Source organism: Narcine bancroftii, chromosome 1 (genome assembly GCF_036971445.1).
Source record: "Narcine bancroftii isolate sNarBan1 chromosome 1, sNarBan1.hap1, whole genome shotgun sequence".
Lineage (NCBI taxonomy): Eukaryota > Metazoa > Chordata > Chondrichthyes > Torpediniformes > Narcinidae > Narcine > Narcine bancroftii.
In genome coordinates this window covers 3,616,734-3,634,590 of record NC_091469.1, presented here as the reverse complement: position 1 = coordinate 3,634,590, position 17,857 = coordinate 3,616,734, and the positions used below count along the sequence as shown (strand labels likewise).

Here is a 17,857-nt window from a genome sequence, read left to right as displayed (position 1 = left end):
TGGTTGGTTGATAATCAAGTATAAAGAATATTCCTTTCACTCTTTCATGGATCCAAATGCATAAAAGAACCACCTGTTACTGGGTGAAGACAGTGGACATGAATAACATAATTCCACGGATATACAAGGAGCAACATCAGCATCAATGGTTTGTGGAAATATGGACCAATAAACTGATGTTCAATGTGATGCAACTGGACATCAGACAAAGCTGGATATACTGATCAACTTTTAAGATGAAAGTTTCACTCTGTGAAAGCAAACCAAAGGCAAGATTAAAGCATTATTTTTAAAATATCAGCTGTAATGATGCAGAGTCTGGAACTGCACTGACTAAACCTAATCACACTGGGATTTTTTTTGGAATGTATTAGAAGCAGCAAAAATATGGATCTCTAAGATTCACAGATACAGGTAGTCCCCAACTTTCATCCGTAATGGGGACCAAAGAATCGGACGTATCTTGGAATGGACATAGTCAGAATTGTGCTCACATGTGTGGAGTACTGAAGTCTTAAAGCAAACTTTTTAATTAAATCTTTTTTTCAACATACATTTAACAATAACAACTTAAATATTCCTGAATTTGTCGATCAACCTTGTTGAATCTTTCCACTTTCTGGTCCATGCTTACTTTGTTAGTCAGCGTTCAAAGGTCTCGGGGCTGGGTGCGGCCACCTTGATTCCTGTGCGCATGTGGGGGTCTTCGGTTAGCGCATGCACGAGCCTTCAGTGGATTCACGTATTGGTGTTCGATTGGTACATGCGCAAGAGTTAAGTGCCCTGATGATATTGAATTTATGCCCTTAACTCTCATGCAACCTACTGTGCATGCGCCTACCGAAGACTTGCACATTCGCACAGGAATCAAGATGGCCATGCCCACGTCTGGGACCATGGACTGCTGACTAACAAAGTAAGTATGCAAATTTTGGCTCTTACATGCCCTGTATCCCTGCTATAACATAAACCATGTAAATTAGAAAAAAAAATAAAAAAAAATATATATATATTTTTAAAAAAAATTCTGTCGAATGTGCGGATGGACACAAGTCAATGTCGTAAGTCAGGGACAACCTGTACTTGAAAATTGTATGAAAAATCATACATGTTTAAAAAAAAATTAAGGATAATCAAATGTACAAAGACATGACTTCTTTTGCTGCTTCTCCAAATGTATAAATTCATCATTATATAGAATTAAAAAAATTCGTGGCATTCTCCACCTGACAATTGTTTGTGGAGTATTTTCCTCATTTTGTACTCAGGAATAGCATGGCATAAAAACTTGGAATTAAAAGGTAAAATTGACAACATATTTTGCTCTATTATTTCCTAATATCAATTAACACGTCAAAAGAGAAATGCTGCAATGTGAAGATGGAAAAGAGAAATGTGACACCACACGAATTAGAAGGTAAAGCAGGTTGCTTGTAGTCTAGATGACAGGAACTGCAAGATTAGAGACCAAATTAGCCAAGAGAATTGAAATGAAATAAAGAATAAGACAAGATGATAATTGGACTGCAATAAAATAACAACAGTTGCTTCAAATGTAAAACAAACAGCGCAGTAACTACAATTTAAACTTGCATCAAACAGTTCAATAAAAATTGAAAGCTTATTAGGTCACAGACTTGCTCCAATTTTCCTTCAAAAGGATACAGTATCATAAATCATCTTCATTAACATTTTGCACTGAGGGGGAAATCCTCAGATCAGTAACTACTAAATAAATTGAGATCTAGCGCAAGGAGAGACATAAAGCAAAGTGAACCTAGTTTGCCTAAACAATGTACCTCAATGACAAAGTCTCCTTTCCCAATCTGATTCCACAGCCTCTCTGAGTGACAGTATTTCAATTACAAAATGTCAGTCCCAGTGGTCTTTTCTGGCAATTCTTGTTTACAAAAAATCAGAACTGAAATTGACAGAAACAAGTTCTCAATAATAGAATTTTTTGTAATTTGTTTGGTATCGTCATAATTCAAAATTATTCTTATTTTCCAGGTCAAGACATGTTCAGTTTAGCAGTTAGTGCAATGCCGTTACGGTGCCTGCGATCGGGACCGGGTTTCAAATCCTTCGCTGTCTGTAAGGAGTTTGTAGATTCTCCCTGTGTGTGTGTGGGTTTCTTCCGGGGGCTCCGGTTTCTCCCACCATTTGAAACGTACCAGGGGTTGTAGGTCAATTAGGTGGTACGGGCCTGTGGGTTGAAATGGCCTGTTACCGTGCTGTATGTCTAAATTTAATTTATGAAGTGGAGAATGATGAGTGCAATAATAAACCACAATTTTCATTTTGTCCAGTTAATAAGGAGAGGTACACAGAATAGGACAAAATTGAAGGTTGGCACATCGTCACCACACAATACAAGTGATTAATCTTCGATCAAACAGCACTCCAGGGAGATTAAAAGATTAAGATCAATTTTTTAAAATTCTAGTTGTTTTCACAAAACTGAACTGTATTTGGTAGAAGTGAAGGGACATTAAAGCAAGTCTGAGCCTACACCAAACACCGGAATTAATTAGAAGAGAAAAAAAGTGAAAGGTATAGAAATAGAGAGAGGCCCCGCAGATGGCCCAAATAGGAGGGTGGTTGGGGTAGAGCTGGAGGTGAGGGATAATAGTTACAAGAAGATGTGGGTACAAAGAGAGGGTAGAAAAAGATTAAAAATATGTGGATTGAAAGATGATAAAGATAGCAAGAAGAGAAAGAAAATGAAATACAGGCCATATTATGGAACAACCATCTAACCTGAAGTTTCTGAAAATGCATCAGTGACTTGCAGTGGGTAAATCTGGCAGTGGACTCAGAATGGTAGAATTTGTGACACAGCTTGCAGAGAAAACCAGTCACAGGAACCACAAATTCCTGGCCTGTGGAGGGGAGGGGAACCAAGACGATCACTATGTTACATTGAATGTGTCCTAATCACGACAACAAAAATCAAAAATAAAAATGGAAATTCATACAATAAGTTTTTAAAGAAACTAAAATAAGCACCACAAGAGTTAACAGAAAATTTGCATAATCAGCATTAAGAATAATGTTTGTGCAAAAATAAATCAACTTCAAGATGCAGATATAAATGAAGGTACGTATGAGAAAGATTTTCAATGTACTATAATGGAAAGTCACAATACATTATGGATACAAAGCAATAACCAATGTAGTCACCTGCACTAAACAAATACCATATTTTTGCGCATATAACACACACACACACTATATGCATATATTACAAACCCGGCAACCCCCCATACTATACAAGAGTATTTTTTACGTGTTGAAAGAACGCGCACAATTTATAGTGGGTGTGGGAAAGAAGCGGCAGCAATTTTTAGCAAGCACAAGCACAGGAATGTTACAGTGAGCATGAGAATGTCATAGCAGCAATGAAAAAACGTGCACAATTTATAGTGGGTGTGGGAAATTTTGATCTTAGGAATACCTCTTTATACTGAATGCCATGGTATTCCTATAAACAGGACATTCTGGCTAGGGCACCACACTACAATATTAATTGTCCAAACTCATCCTCGAGGGAAGAAATTAACACAAGTGCCTCTTATTTGAGACATTAGAATTAAAATCCTGCTCAACTCAGAAGCCCGTCTGAGCCTATTTAACTGATTCCTCTCCAAACTTTGTTAATGTTTTGCAGCAGGATATCATCTATATAATGTGCGATTGACATCTTTGGGGGAAACTGACTGTGTGTTAATTGTGAGAGATTAACTGTGGCAGATACTTGTATGTGTTTTGTCTCGTCCCCTTTAAATGCAAATTGCTTTTGTCAATTGGAATATGAAATACTACACCCACGTGGTATATGCTTGTGCTTGTTATATAAAAACATTTTTACACAATTTATGATTTCTATACATTATACGCATATGCATGTTATATGAGTGAAAATATGGTACAACTAGACACTTAAGACAGGCTAATCACCAAGAAAATAAACTTTGGAATTGGAATCTAATGTTAGTGAATACATTGGTTCTAAATAACTTCAAAAGCAATCTATATGTTTCACATTTAATGGACAAGGCTGAACTTTGAACGATAGGAACCACAAACTTGATTCTGCTGAGGAATCAAGAATGATCATTAAAACAAATGGTTTACTTTCTTTGGTTAGCTCTTTAAGCCAAAATAATAATAAAAAATGAACATATTTGAGATTCTAGGTAATAAAATTTATGCAAAGGCAAAAGATGAAGCTTTGAAGCTGTGCCTGAAATTGTTAAATTGAAACTAAATTGGATAAAAGTAAATTTATATGTTCTTGGGTGAATAAAATTGAAGGGGTTTAAAACAATTAAGAGATGTTATATTAATTGCAAAGTGACTACAACTTCTGGTGGAAATTTCCTGAACAAAGGATGTCAAAGGATAATTCATTAACATCTTTTCACCTGACATTTGTTGCTCCATAAGGGTTATGGATGGTGGAGTGCAAATGAACTTTTCAAGATTTTTATTAGTTATCAAAGGATAAAAGTCAGAGGTGAGAAATTGAGTCAAATTATAGTTCAGTAATAATCCAACTGAATGGTAGGAAACAGATTCAATGCATCACCTGACTGATTATTCCTTTGTTGCCAATGGTTCCAGGAAGACCTCTCCCTTGTACAGTATAGCAAAATTTGAAAACTGCAATGTGCATCAAAGGAAATGGTGCAACCAAATCTTCATAAAGGCATTTAATATTGGATATCTCTGGTTCTAATGCAGATTGGTTCAAAGCACCAAAACAATTTTGATTAATACAGCAAAGAAAGGCAGGTGTTTTCACCAAGTCAGCAATGTTACCATAAATCTATACCAGAAATCTCAGAAAAAGACTTTGGGTAAAAAATATATTTTTAAAAGATTTGTTGTAATATGTAAAAAAATGGGGAGGAAATACTTTAGACTTTCCACTTCCAGACTTTAATGAGTGCTTTCTCATTTGCACACAGACATTGTGGCAATCATAACCTACTAATCAAATGAAGAAAGCAAACTGTATTTCTACTTTCTAACCTGACATTTGACTTCATTTCCTTCCTTCCTTTCAACATTATTGAACATTGTATCACCAGTCCTTTGCAAACTATTGTTCTATTGGTCTTCAATGGATTGCTAAACATAATGGAACAAATCAGAGGACAGATGTGTGGAATGGATTTGATACAGCTAAGATCAAAACAAACTCCTTTGATGTTTTAAGCCTGAGTTACCATATTTGACGCCAAATCACGTGCCCACCATTGCTGGGTTATTTAGTAGATAATTGTCACAGCATGAGAGAAATTAGAATGTGACCATATAAAATCACTGATTGTAACCACAGTGCATAATATTTTCAAGAAACAAGCACAGCAATACTCACCCTCACTTCAAACTAGCAGATAATCCCCAATGTTTTAGCTTGTGATCAGCCTCTTTAGATCCATATTTGTTGCCTGTTATACCTCACAAACTTTATTTAAATTAACAGTGAAGCTAATTATTGTTTCTTCTGCATCCTACCTGTTCATCAAGCTAAACTTTCCCCATGGTTCCTTCCTAACCTAACTCTGAACCCACATGTTCCCTTCATGTCCCCTACAGAGCACCAAATACACTTAATCCAGCAATTTCAACTGCCCTATTTGCACAAAACTGTTCACAAACCAATTTTCCTTCTGGGTGTGCATGGTAGCTGATGAAATCTGCTCCCTGATTCTTTCTTTTAATTCTGGCACCATTAATCTCCCATTTTTTACTATTTTTACTAATTAAATGTTCTCCCCGGGCAGTACTTTAGACCGAACCAAACCATTAGTCACATGGCATTTTCTTTTTCACTTCTTAAGTCAAACCTTATAAATGTAGCCTCTCTCTCTATCATTCCCATGTCAGAATATTGCACCTAGTGCCACTTTTGTTATTACCATTTTTGACTATTTCAGCATCCCATTGGACAGCCTATCACTTTTCTCTCTGTAGACATACCCATATCCTAACTGACATCATCCCTCTACTTGCTTATCCACAATCATCCACTGCCCCAAAAGTACAATTCTCATCCTAGAATTCAATTCTCTTCATATCACTGTAATTTTAAAGTCATTATCCCGAGAGATCTACAATTTTCCAGTCTTGTGACCTCCATCAACTTTCCCATTATTCTTTTCAATAATTTCCCCAAAGTCTGGATTTTTAACTGTACTCTTCATTCCATCTCACTTCCCTTTGCTTGGTATCAATCTGATTATGATTAAGTACCTTAGATTTTCTTAGATTGAAGGATTTACCAAAATCCAATTTAGAATATTTGGAAAGCCTCATTAAATCAGATCAACATTCAACTATTATTTCACTGGCACTAGATTTTTGTTAGGCTTATTTGGGTAAATTTTATGTCTCAAAGAAAAAAGCATTGATCAACATTATTTCTTTTCTACTCACCATGTACAGTCTCTGTGTCATATGGCTCCTTCTGAAATTCTGACAAAGCCTAAATGTATAGAGCATAGGTTTATCTTTTCTCCCCATTCTAAAATTCACATTTATTAAAGAGATAATAAATTCCATGTTATTTCAGGGAAACTAAGTAATCAGAAAAAAAATAAACACATTCCATGCTGAATTTCTGATCATCACCACCCCACCAACTGCCTAATTGAAGTGCCTTTTGTTTCTGCTGTCCTTTGAAGGGAAAAGTTAGCAATTCCCACAATGTTTTAGTCCTCGCTCTCAGTAAGTATCAATCTCCAATGTTACATGATTGCCATTCTTTTGGTTTTTTACTCCTCTCAATGTTAATTTTGTTCAGAGTTGTGTTTCAACAACTTCTTGCCCCATGACCAATGTCAAATTGAGCATTTAACAATATTAGCCTTATAACTTTCATTCCTTTTAATAAAACTGCAGTTTGTGACTGAAGATCTTTTGCTCCCCAGAAAAAATATCAAATATACAGTTCTAATCATGGAACTTGCAAACTTATAACTGCTGCTGGTCTAGCAACACACCTTAATATCCCATCATGTCTTCCAACCTTCCAATCTCTGCAATATATCTGGCTGTGTGATCCTTGGATTTTTGTACTCTTGCATATATTTGATTTCCTTCACACTGGTAATGATAGCCACACCTTCTGTTCTCCAGGTCCTAGTTTTTTTAAAAATTCCTTTGCACACCTCTGTGTTCTTGTCATCATTTAAGACATTCCTTAAAATCTCCTTCTTAAGGTGTAAGGTCACCTTTACTATTATCATTTTCTACGGCTCGGAGTTACTACATTAACAGCACTATAACAACGAGTTCTAGTCATACATGAAAACAAATATATTTCTATTTGCATGACTGAAATGATTTGATTAGACTTGAAAAGATCAACTAGAGTGAACTTTTACCCTTAAAAGGACCTTTTATAAGCTATTCTAATTTCCCGTTTAAAATAGTGAAAGATCAATTCCAATATTTAGGAGTTATGATTACAAAAAGTTATAAAAATCTAGTATAAGAGAATTTTTTGGTATTACTCAATAAGATTAAACTACTATTATCGGGATGGTCACCCTTATCTATTACAATATTAATTTGATTAAAATGTACATTTTACCTAAATTTCTGCATCTTTTTCAAGCAAGATTCGCTTATTTCTACTTAGATATGGCAGGGGAAAAAAAATATAAATAAAGCCCATCTTCAAAAGACTAAAAGGAATGGAGGGTTATCACTTCCAGATTTTAGATTCTATTATTGGGCGATTAATATATGTAATTTACTTTTATTATTACATTTGGATAAGTCAGTGAATCATCCCTCTTGAATAGAAATGGAACTGAAGTTAGACATATTGTTCAGTCCAAGCTTTCTGATTTTCCTTGAATCTCAAATACTAATACTCTTGATTCATTTTAACTTGTTTTTTTCCCCACGGTGGGATAATATCATATATTTAGAATGATTTGTTGGATTTAAGATCAGCCTCAATGGCTGGGATTAAGAACAAATGGGAACAAGATTTGAACATAACATTTTCAGATGAAGATTGGTACTCTATCATCTACTTGATTAATCATTCTTCATTTTGTGAAAGGCAGTGCTTATTGCAATTGAAGGTGGTGCGTAGAATACATATTTACAAACTTAAATTATCTTGTTTTTATGCAGATATTGATACACCATGTGAGAAATATAAAATTTTTGAAGCTTCACTGATCCATATGTTTTGGGAGTGACCAAATTTAGAGAGATTTTGGAAATAATTTTTCAAACTTTATCAACGATTTTTTAAGATCAAAATAAAATCACGTCTGTTAATTGCTTTGTTTGGTTTTTCACGTGAGCCAGATGTATCTCTATCTGCAACTCAGGAGAAAGTTTTAGCCTTTACCCTGCTGATTGACAGACAAGCAATTTTATTGAAATGGAAAGATGACTCTTCACCTATCCATACACAATGGTTATAGGATGCATTATCCAATTTGAGCTTGGAGAAAATTAGATAGAATATTAAAGATCAAAAGTTTCAATTTGTAAAGATATGGGGCCCGTTCATAGAATATTATCATGATTGGAAGAATAGAGAATTTTGAATGTTTTGGAGATTCTCTGTCTGATGTCTGGAGGTCACTATCTGATCCATAATTAACCTTTTACAAAGGTTACCTTGATTAGAGGGAGGGGGTAATTAGATTAGGTTTTCAGGTATTTTTTTTAATATGTTTTCTTTTTATTTAAATCAATTTTTATTTGGGAAATGTGAGTTTCAACATGGTTATCTTAGATTAATTCTATAACTTGTTTCTCATGTAGATTAAGGAATTGTAAATAGAATTCCATCCTTTTTTTGTGCTTAAATCTCATGTATATGAGATGACTTGTTCTGTGTTTTCATCACATTTTGTATGCGTTTATATGTTAAATTCAATAAAAATATTTAAAAGAGAAAAGATCAGCTACATCAAAAAAGTAATTGAACAGATAAAAATAATGCTCAAAGTCATCCATACCATAAGTGATGAACAAATATTGACATATTTTAATATATAAAATACAAACCATTCAGACAGCATATTGACAAACCTGCTGAGAATCCTCATCACTAAAACAATCAGAACCAGTGTCCTCATCCTCAGTCATTCCTTCTTCATCGTCTTCATCAAAGCAACCAACTGCGTCAACCGTAATCATGTCCTCTGGATCATCTTGTCCAGCCTGATCCTTATCCAGGGAGCGACGCCGCTGTTTAACAAATACGATTCAACGATGGATGATTTTTACACATTGGTAATAGTAGTACATTTGCCCAAGCCTCAAATTTCTTGCATCTGTGCGCATTTCTCAACAAACTTACCCTCTCCTCCATCCAATGATGTGACTTTGATCTTTCCAGTATTTAAATAAATTGTCCCCATCTAGACTTTGAATTATTAAGTTACAATACTAAAATAGTGGAGAGGTCAAGAGAAAAGATTCAGCAACATCTAGATATTTTGAAATGCAGAATGTTTTTGGATGCTGCTGCCATGGGACAAAATGAGCAAATGGAAGAAGCAAAAGACAGGTTGAGATATCAGAATGGGATAGGAAGACCTGGAGATGCTCTTCCAATAGGTATCTGTTTTATTATTTTTAACATAGATTCTTGTACTAATGACAGAGATACAAGTATAAATCCAATGGCTGCAAGAGGTTTTAAATTCAGTTACGGTAATTAAATCCATGAACAGTCTTGTAATATCAGTCATGGTGTACATGAAGCTATCATTGTAAAGAATTGACTTATTAAAGAAAAACAAGAGCTGCAAATACTGGAATCTTGAGCAAACAAAGAATTGCTGGAGACACTCAACAGGTCAAACAGCATCCATGGGTAGAAATGGTTAATCAACATTTTGAGTCAATACGTTTTATTAATTTTAAGGTAGAAGAATTCTATCTTGTTCTCGATAAAAGGGTTTTGACTTAAAATTCTGACTAACCATTTCTACCCATGAATGTTGTCTGATGTGCTAACTGATTATTAATACAGTAAAATTCCCGTTATCTGGAATTCAAGCAACAGGCAAAAATAATTAAGGAAATAAACAAATATAAACTAAATAAGAATAAATTAAAATTTTAAGTTTAAAATTGTTAAACATTCTCTGAAGTAACACATAAACCTTTGATGAAGATGGGAGGAAATATTCAACCAGCAGAGTCCCTTGGTCATACTTTGCTAGTACCAGCTGTTTGAATAAAAAAATGGTGTTGCCCAGGATGAAGAGCTGGTTGATGCTGCTTGCCATTGCTCTAGCTAAGCAAGAGGCTCGCTCCCAGCACAGTAAGAGTAAACTATATTAAGTATTCATTTGTACACTTGGTGGGGGGGTTTAATTATGATGGTGGCACAGTTAGCATGGCGGTTGGCACAATGTTGTTACAGTGCCAGCAAGTGGTGGTTCAAATGTAAATTTTGTAAGTTACAGGAATCATCTTAACAAAGTGAACTTTACTTAATTAAGGACTACAATACTGATTTTTTCAAATTACTTTATATTTACACTGTTTTTTGTCATAAACTTTATTTTTAATGTTGGTGTATGAGTTAGGTATTGTAAGAGCGAATCTCAAGCAACCAGAGAGAAAAGAAAAATCACACATCTGGCATCTATCAACCCCCATAAGTGCAGAATATTGGGGACTTTAAGAATTAAAATTTACCATCACTGTGTTTGACTGACAGTGACCCCAGATCCCCAGTAATGTAAATGCCCTAAAAATTGGTCGAAGAAAATTTAATTGTGTCAAATTCTTGCACTGTGTGGGGATATCTTCTGTAATTTAAGATGACAGCTCTAAAGAGGATCTCATTACCACACAAAATTAGGAATCTCATTGAGGCTTATAAAATTATTACAAGGCTTGAAAGGGTTTGTGGGGGAGGTTGTGGTGTAATGAGGAAAGACACTGTTACCGTTGCCCACAGTGTGGATAACTAGGAGTCAGAAGTTCAGTATAGAATTGAAATTGAAACAGTTGTTCCATTAATTTGAGATATACAGAACCAATTCCAGCATTTGTTCAGAACTTGTATAAATTTCAAATGCATTTATTTACACATTTGCATATTTTTATCCAGAACACAGACAACTTCATAGATGATGACTGAACTCTTCTTTCTCGGCTGAGACAGCAGTTCAACTAGCTGCACCACTGTGCCACCCCAAGCTTGAGCACCTCTTCAGAATCCAATACTTTTCAGCTTTAACATTCATATGAACTTGCAAACAGAAATTCAATTGTATTCAAAGAATGTACTGCACATAAACATAAGCCATTCTTGTTATGGAGCTGAAAACTCAAAATTCTAAAACTGATACAAAACCAAGGTGTCAAAGTAAGACCCTAAAGAATGCCACCAAAAACAAACTCAGATAATGATTTTTTAAAAATTTCAAATATTTAAAAACTATTTTGATGTTAGTATATCCTGCATATTAAAAAAAGTGTTTGCCCAAATGGTCCAAACATGCATGAATCAGGGATATCAGTGCAATAATCAAGATCTCACGTTGGTTACTTATTCTTAGCCCATAAAAACCTAAATTTCAAAATTCTCTTTGTTATATTCAAGTTACTTCATGATTTTGGCCCTTCCAATTATCTGCAACCTCATTCACTGGCACACTGGAGGAAATTTACAATGATCAAATAATTACCATTTCACCTCCCAGATGTGGGAGAAAACCAGAACATCCAAGAACTTGCCATTCCTCAAATGTTGGCTTCCTGCACATTACTGATTTTTATTGCCCCATCATAGGCAACTAATATTTCAGTCGTCTAAGCTCCAAACTCTGAAATGTCCATAATAAACTTGTACACTATTCTCTCCTTTAACATGATTCTCCTTTAACATGATTCTTATACATAGTTTGTTCAGCTACTTCAACATATAACCATATAACCACTTACAGCACAGAACAGGCCAGTTCGGCCCTACTAGTCCATGCCGTAACAAATCCCCACCCTCCTAGTCCCACTGACCATCACCCGGTCCACACCCCTCCAGTCCTCTCCTCTCCATGTAACTATCTAGTCTATCCTTAAATGTAACCAATGATCCCGCCTCAACCACGTCTTCCGGAAGCTCAATCCACATCCCCACCACCCTTTGCGTAAAGAAATTTCCCCTCTTGTTCCCCTTATAATTTCCCCCCTTCAATCTTAAACCATGCCCTCTAGTTTGGATCTCCCCCACTCTTAATTGAAAAAGCCTATCCACATTTACTCTGTCTGTCCCTTTTAAAATCTTAAACACCTCTATCAAGTTCCCCCTCAATCTTCTACGCTCTAGAGAAAAAAGCCCTAGTCTGCACAACCTTTCCCTGTAACTCAAACCATGAAATCCTGTCAACATTCTCGTGAACCTTCTCTGCATTCTCTCTATTTTGTTTATATCTTTCCTATAATTTGGTGACCAAAACTGTACACAGTATTCCAAATTTGGCCTCACCAATGCCTTGTACAATTTCATCATAACCCCCTTACTCTTGAATTAAATACTCCGATTTATGAAGGCAAACATTTCAAATGCCTTCTTCACCACACCATCTACCTGAGTATCAGCCTTGAGGATACTATTTACCATCACTCCTAAATCCCTTAGTTGCTCTGCACATCTCAATAGCCTACCATTTAATGCATATGACCTATTTAGATTTGCCTTTCCAAAATGTAACACCTCACACTGATCTGTATTAAATTCCATCAGCCATTTCTCAGCCCACACCTCCAGCCTTCCTAAATCACCTTTTAATCTACGGTAATCTTCCTCACTATCCACAACACCACCAATCTTTGTATCATCCGCAAACTAGCTTATCCAATTCTCCACCCCTACTTCCAGATCGTTAATATATATAACAAACAATAGTGGACCCAGGACCGATCCCTGAGGAACTCCACGAGTCACCGGCCTCCAATTGGACAAATAATTTTCTACCACTACTCTCTGACACCTCCCATCCAACCATTGCTGAATCGATTTCACTACCTCCTTATTTATACCTAATGCCTCCACCTTTTTTTCTAACCTCCTGTGGGGAACTTTGTCAAAAGCTTTACTAAAGTCCAAATAGACAACATCCACAGCTTTCCCTTCATCAACCTTTTTTGTAACCCCCTTGAAAAACTCAATCAGGTTTGTCAAGCATGATCTACCCCTGACAAAACCATGCTGATTACTCCCTATCAATCCCTGTACCTCCAAATATTTGTAAATACCATCCCTCAGAACACTTTCCATCAACTTGCCCACCACAGACGTCAGACTCATGGGCCTATAATTCCCAGGTTTACATTTGGACCCTTTCTTAAACAGCCGAACCACATGCGCAACCCTCCAATCCTTTGGCACTACCCCCGTGGCCAGTGACATCCTAAATATCTCTGTTAATGGCCCCTCTCCCTGTCCACAAGCCTCCCTGAGTGTCCTTGGGAATATTTTGTCCAGTCCCGGAGATTTATCCACCTTTATCTTTTTCAACACAGCCATCACTACCTCCTCGGTTATCCTTATATGCTTCATTACCTTCCCACTATTTTTCTTTACTTCAACTGGTTCAATATTTTTTTCCCTAGTGAACACTGAGGCAAAGAAATCATTCAAAATTTCCCCCATTTCCTCTGACTTCTCACTCAGCCTACCCTCGCTATCTACAAGGGGTCCAATTTTATCCCTCACTAATCTTTTACTTTTAATGTACCTATAGAAACCCTTTGGATTTATTTTTACTCTGTCTGCCAAAGCCTCTTTGTGCCTTTTTTTGGCCTTTCTAATTTCTTTCTTAAGATTCCTTCTACACTCCTTGTAGTCCTCCTTCAAATTCTCAGCTCCTTGCTCTTTATACCTCTTGTACACCTCCCTTTTTCTCCTAACCAAATTTCCAATATTCCTCGAAAACCAAGCCTCCCTGACTTCCAGCCTTTCCTTTGATCCTCACTGGGACATATCTACTCTGTACCCTCAAAATATCTTTTTTGAATATCCTCCATTTTTCATTTACATCCTTACCTGAAAATATCCTGTCCCACTCAATACTCCCCAAATCCCATCTTATTCCTTTGAAATTTGCTCTTCTCCAATCCAGAACCTCAACTTTAGGCCCCTCCTTGCTCTTCCCTAAAACTACCCTAAAACTAACAGAGTTATGATCACTAGACCCAATTTGTTCTCCAACAATAATTCTCCAACATCTTTTCATCTCATTGTTAAATTTTGTCTAATATAGATAAAGAATCTTTTATCTGAAACCCTTGGGACCAGACACTTTTTGGAATTTTTTGGATAACAGAATAATAATAATGGCAGTACGTTAAGTAATTGTGCCAATTTCAGTTTTGCACAAAATAAAGACATACTCTAACTTGAAGGATCTCTAGACGGAATGGGGGGGATGAGTTTAAGGCAGTGGCACTAGACTGGACAGGGAGGGGTGTTTGCGGAGTTGCTGGACGAATGGGGGTGGGGGTGCTGGACCCAAAGGGTGGAGGGGTGTGTGTGGCGGTGCTGGATGGGGGAGGGGGAAGAGTGGTGGTTTGTCATCACCATCCAAGCTCCTGACACCCTGACAGCAGACCCTCACCCCAGCAGTCCACCAACCATAGCTCCCGATGCCTTGGCCACCTGCCGACTGGAGATCCTGGTGCCTCTTCAGAGGATCCTCGCCCCAGCCCTCCACCCACAGGAGCTCCCAATGCCCCAGCTCCCCGCCCATCTGAGCCCCCGGCTGCGGATCCTTGCCCCAGATGCCCACTCAACTGAGCTCCCAATTTGGATGCTGGATGGGGGGTGCTTGTCGTGGCGCTGGACCCGGGGCTGGGGGGTTGTCTAGGTGTCAGGCTGTTTATGACAAATATACTGCAATTTGGAGGTGTTTTTCCACTGGCACCTATAAAGCAAGGATTCCCTAGGGTTCCACTAATCACGAACACAGGATATTCAAGTACAAGTTGAGCTTGGATTGTGTCAGGTCACGTTTGGGGTGAAATGCGAACTTTGGTGTAGATGACATCCATGGAAAAAATGTTCGGTTTTCAGAATTTTGGATAAAAGATTATGTACCTGCAATACCATTGTGAACCTCCATTAAATATAGAAATATATGATAGTTGTCATAGAGTTCTGCTATTCACTTGGATTTCTTGAGGGCACAAGGACAACTATTCCAAAATAAGATGCAAATAAATTTGTATAAAAACTTCCTTGTATTCCACTATGGAAACAAGAGAAAAACCGAGAAAAAGCTTAGCGTACCTCTTCCACTTTCTGCTTATGCTCTGGTGATTTCATGTGCTCCACAAACTTGCGTGGGGTTTTGAAATGCTGGCTGCAAACAATGCAGAATGGCCGCAGAGAGTACTTAGCAAGCTAGTGAAAAATAGAGAACATAAATTATACATCTGCAGCAAAGGAAAGGATTTGGCTAGTAGATTATGGAGAATAGTCCATTCATGTATAATTCACTGATAATAGTATATTATTTACATAACAAAAGGGGTATGCACAATATTTGAAACACTTACTGATTTCAGTATTATACTGTTCACAAAGTTTAAGATGGAGTTGCACTCATCTTTGAATAAAATGCATTACTAGACCAATGACCCAGAAAGAAAAAGCACAAATTCTGTCAGAGCAAATTTCAAAATTGAACTTATGGGCTACCAGCAACAACAAAAAAACATCCAAAAACAGTTAAATTGAACCAGTTAACTATTTTGACATGATGAAAAAAAGACACACCTTCAGTTGTGGCTTCCCTTGTCTTATGTTTGGTGACAAGTATTGCATGCAGTATTCCCAGCTAAAGTCTGACCAATGCTTTATAAAGTTGGATAATAACCTTCCTGCTACTATATTCTATACCCCAACTAAAGAAAAGCCAGTATCTATGTAGCTACTTAAGCACATTATCTACCTGCATTGTCACTGTCAGAATTCTTTGGACTTGCATACTTGTTTCATTGGTATTCCAAAATACATCCAGACACATTTCTCAGGATTAAACTCCATCTTCCATTTCTCAATTCTTTTCACCAATGTAAAAGGGACATTAATGATCAAAATTATTTGTTACACAACTAGATTATTCCCTTGTCCCCCCTTAACAACCATCCCCACCAAAAAAAAACATTTTGGTAAATTTATGGCAACACAATCAACCTTTCTACACTGTCCTACAAAATATAGTAAAACCCCCGTTATTTGGCACCTACGAGGATCACGGATGCCGGAAATGCAAATTTTCTGGTTGACTGAGACATACTATTACTGTTTAACTAATACACCTGCAATAAGATTACATCGTTTAAAGGGCAAAAAGACCATGCAAGATGTCATGTAAATTGAAAAAAAAAATAGTATTGTAGTCTTTAATTATATAAAGTTCAATTTAATCAAGTAATTTCTGTAACTTACAAAATTTAAATTCAAACCCTAGTCGCTGGCACTGTAACAGTGTCGCGCTAGCTGCTACGCTAAACTGTTCTTTCTTTCTTTTCTTCTTTGGCTTGGCTTCGCGGATGAAGATTTATGGAGGGGTATGTCCACGTCTGCTGCAGGCACGTTGGTGACTGACAAGTCCGATGCGGGACAGGCAGGCACGGTTGCAGCGGTTGCAAGGGAAAATTGGTGGGTTGGGGTTGGGTGTTGGGTTTTTCCTCCTTTGTCTTTTGTCAGTGAGGTGGGCTCTGCGGTCTTCTTCAAAGGAGGTTGCTGCCCGCCGAACTGTGAGGCGCCAAGATGCACGGTTGGAGGTGATATCAGCCCACTGGTGGTGGTCAATGTGGCAGGCACCAAGAGATTTCTTTAAGCAGTCCTTGTACCTCTTCTTTGGTGCACCTCTGTCTCGGTGGCCAGTGCTGTCATAATTAACCCTCTTCCACCAAATTTAAAAATAAAGACTTACTAATATACCTAAGACTAATAAAAATAAAGACTCTTACCAGGCAGAGATAGGGAGACACTTTGGGAGAGTCATCCCAGCAATGAATGGCTTTAACCAGATCTACATCTTAGTGCCCCGGTCAGACCCTCAGTGCAACCTGACTCACCTCCATGCAAGTGTCCTGGTCAGGTCCTTGTGTACCTTCCTCACGCTGACAACCTAACTCACCTTCATGCAAATGGCAACAGCAAAAAGAATGTGTGAGTATTGAGGGGTATTGCTAGTTCAGGGGGTAAACCTGCATGTGTCCAACGAAGTCTCAGCACTTCCCGTGGGGTCCATCCACCCAGTCCTATTTATTTGAAACGTATGTATGTATTTATTCATTTAGATATTTCCTCAAATTTTTATTGCCGTTTGAGTTTCCAGTTGATTGAATGCCAGATAATGGGAATTTTTTCGTACTTGCAAGTGTAGATTATGGAGCCACAAATTAATAAATCCCCTCCAGTGTGCAGAAGCAAGTATTTAAATAAACGCTTCAACTGCTACAACTTCTCAAAATCAAGTTGGATTAAATGTTAATTCCACTTGCCATTCCACAGATGCCGCCTGACCTACTGATAGTTTCCACCATTTTCTTTTTTATTTTAATTATTGTGAATTCTGAGAAGTAACTTATTGCTCCCACATATTTAATATAATTAAATTAACTCACTTGATACCATATGAGCAGTGTACCCAAAGAAGCAAGTTATTGCTTCGATCAGAACTGCACTATGCCTGGCAACTACAGTAAACCCCCAAGTCAAATGGCTTCACGTTCTTTAATAAACAGTAGCAACTGAAGGCAATAATTAAAAAAAAAAATTAAATACCCATGAAAATAACAGGAGGATATTTTCTTTGAAGTGAGTAGGAGGTACATG

The 17,857-nt window shown here is 37.1% G+C and overlaps 1 protein-coding gene across 2 annotated transcripts in view; it reads right to left on the bottom strand.

Annotated features, from left to right (window-relative positions):
• Positions 1-17,857, bottom strand: part of LOC138754447 (cip1-interacting zinc finger protein-like) — a 93,304-nt gene that overhangs the window by 12,132 nt on the left and 63,315 nt on the right. For both annotated transcript variants that reach the window (XM_069918735.1, XM_069918744.1), the window contains exons 11-14: positions 15,296-15,409; positions 9,076-9,234; positions 6,448-6,496; positions 2,761-2,882 (exon numbers count right to left, since the gene is read on the bottom strand). In XM_069918735.1, the coding sequence (XP_069774836.1) occupies positions 2,761-2,882; positions 6,448-6,496; positions 9,076-9,234; positions 15,296-15,409 (444 nt within the window). The remainder of the gene's footprint in view (positions 1-2,760; positions 2,883-6,447; positions 6,497-9,075; positions 9,235-15,295; positions 15,410-17,857) is intronic.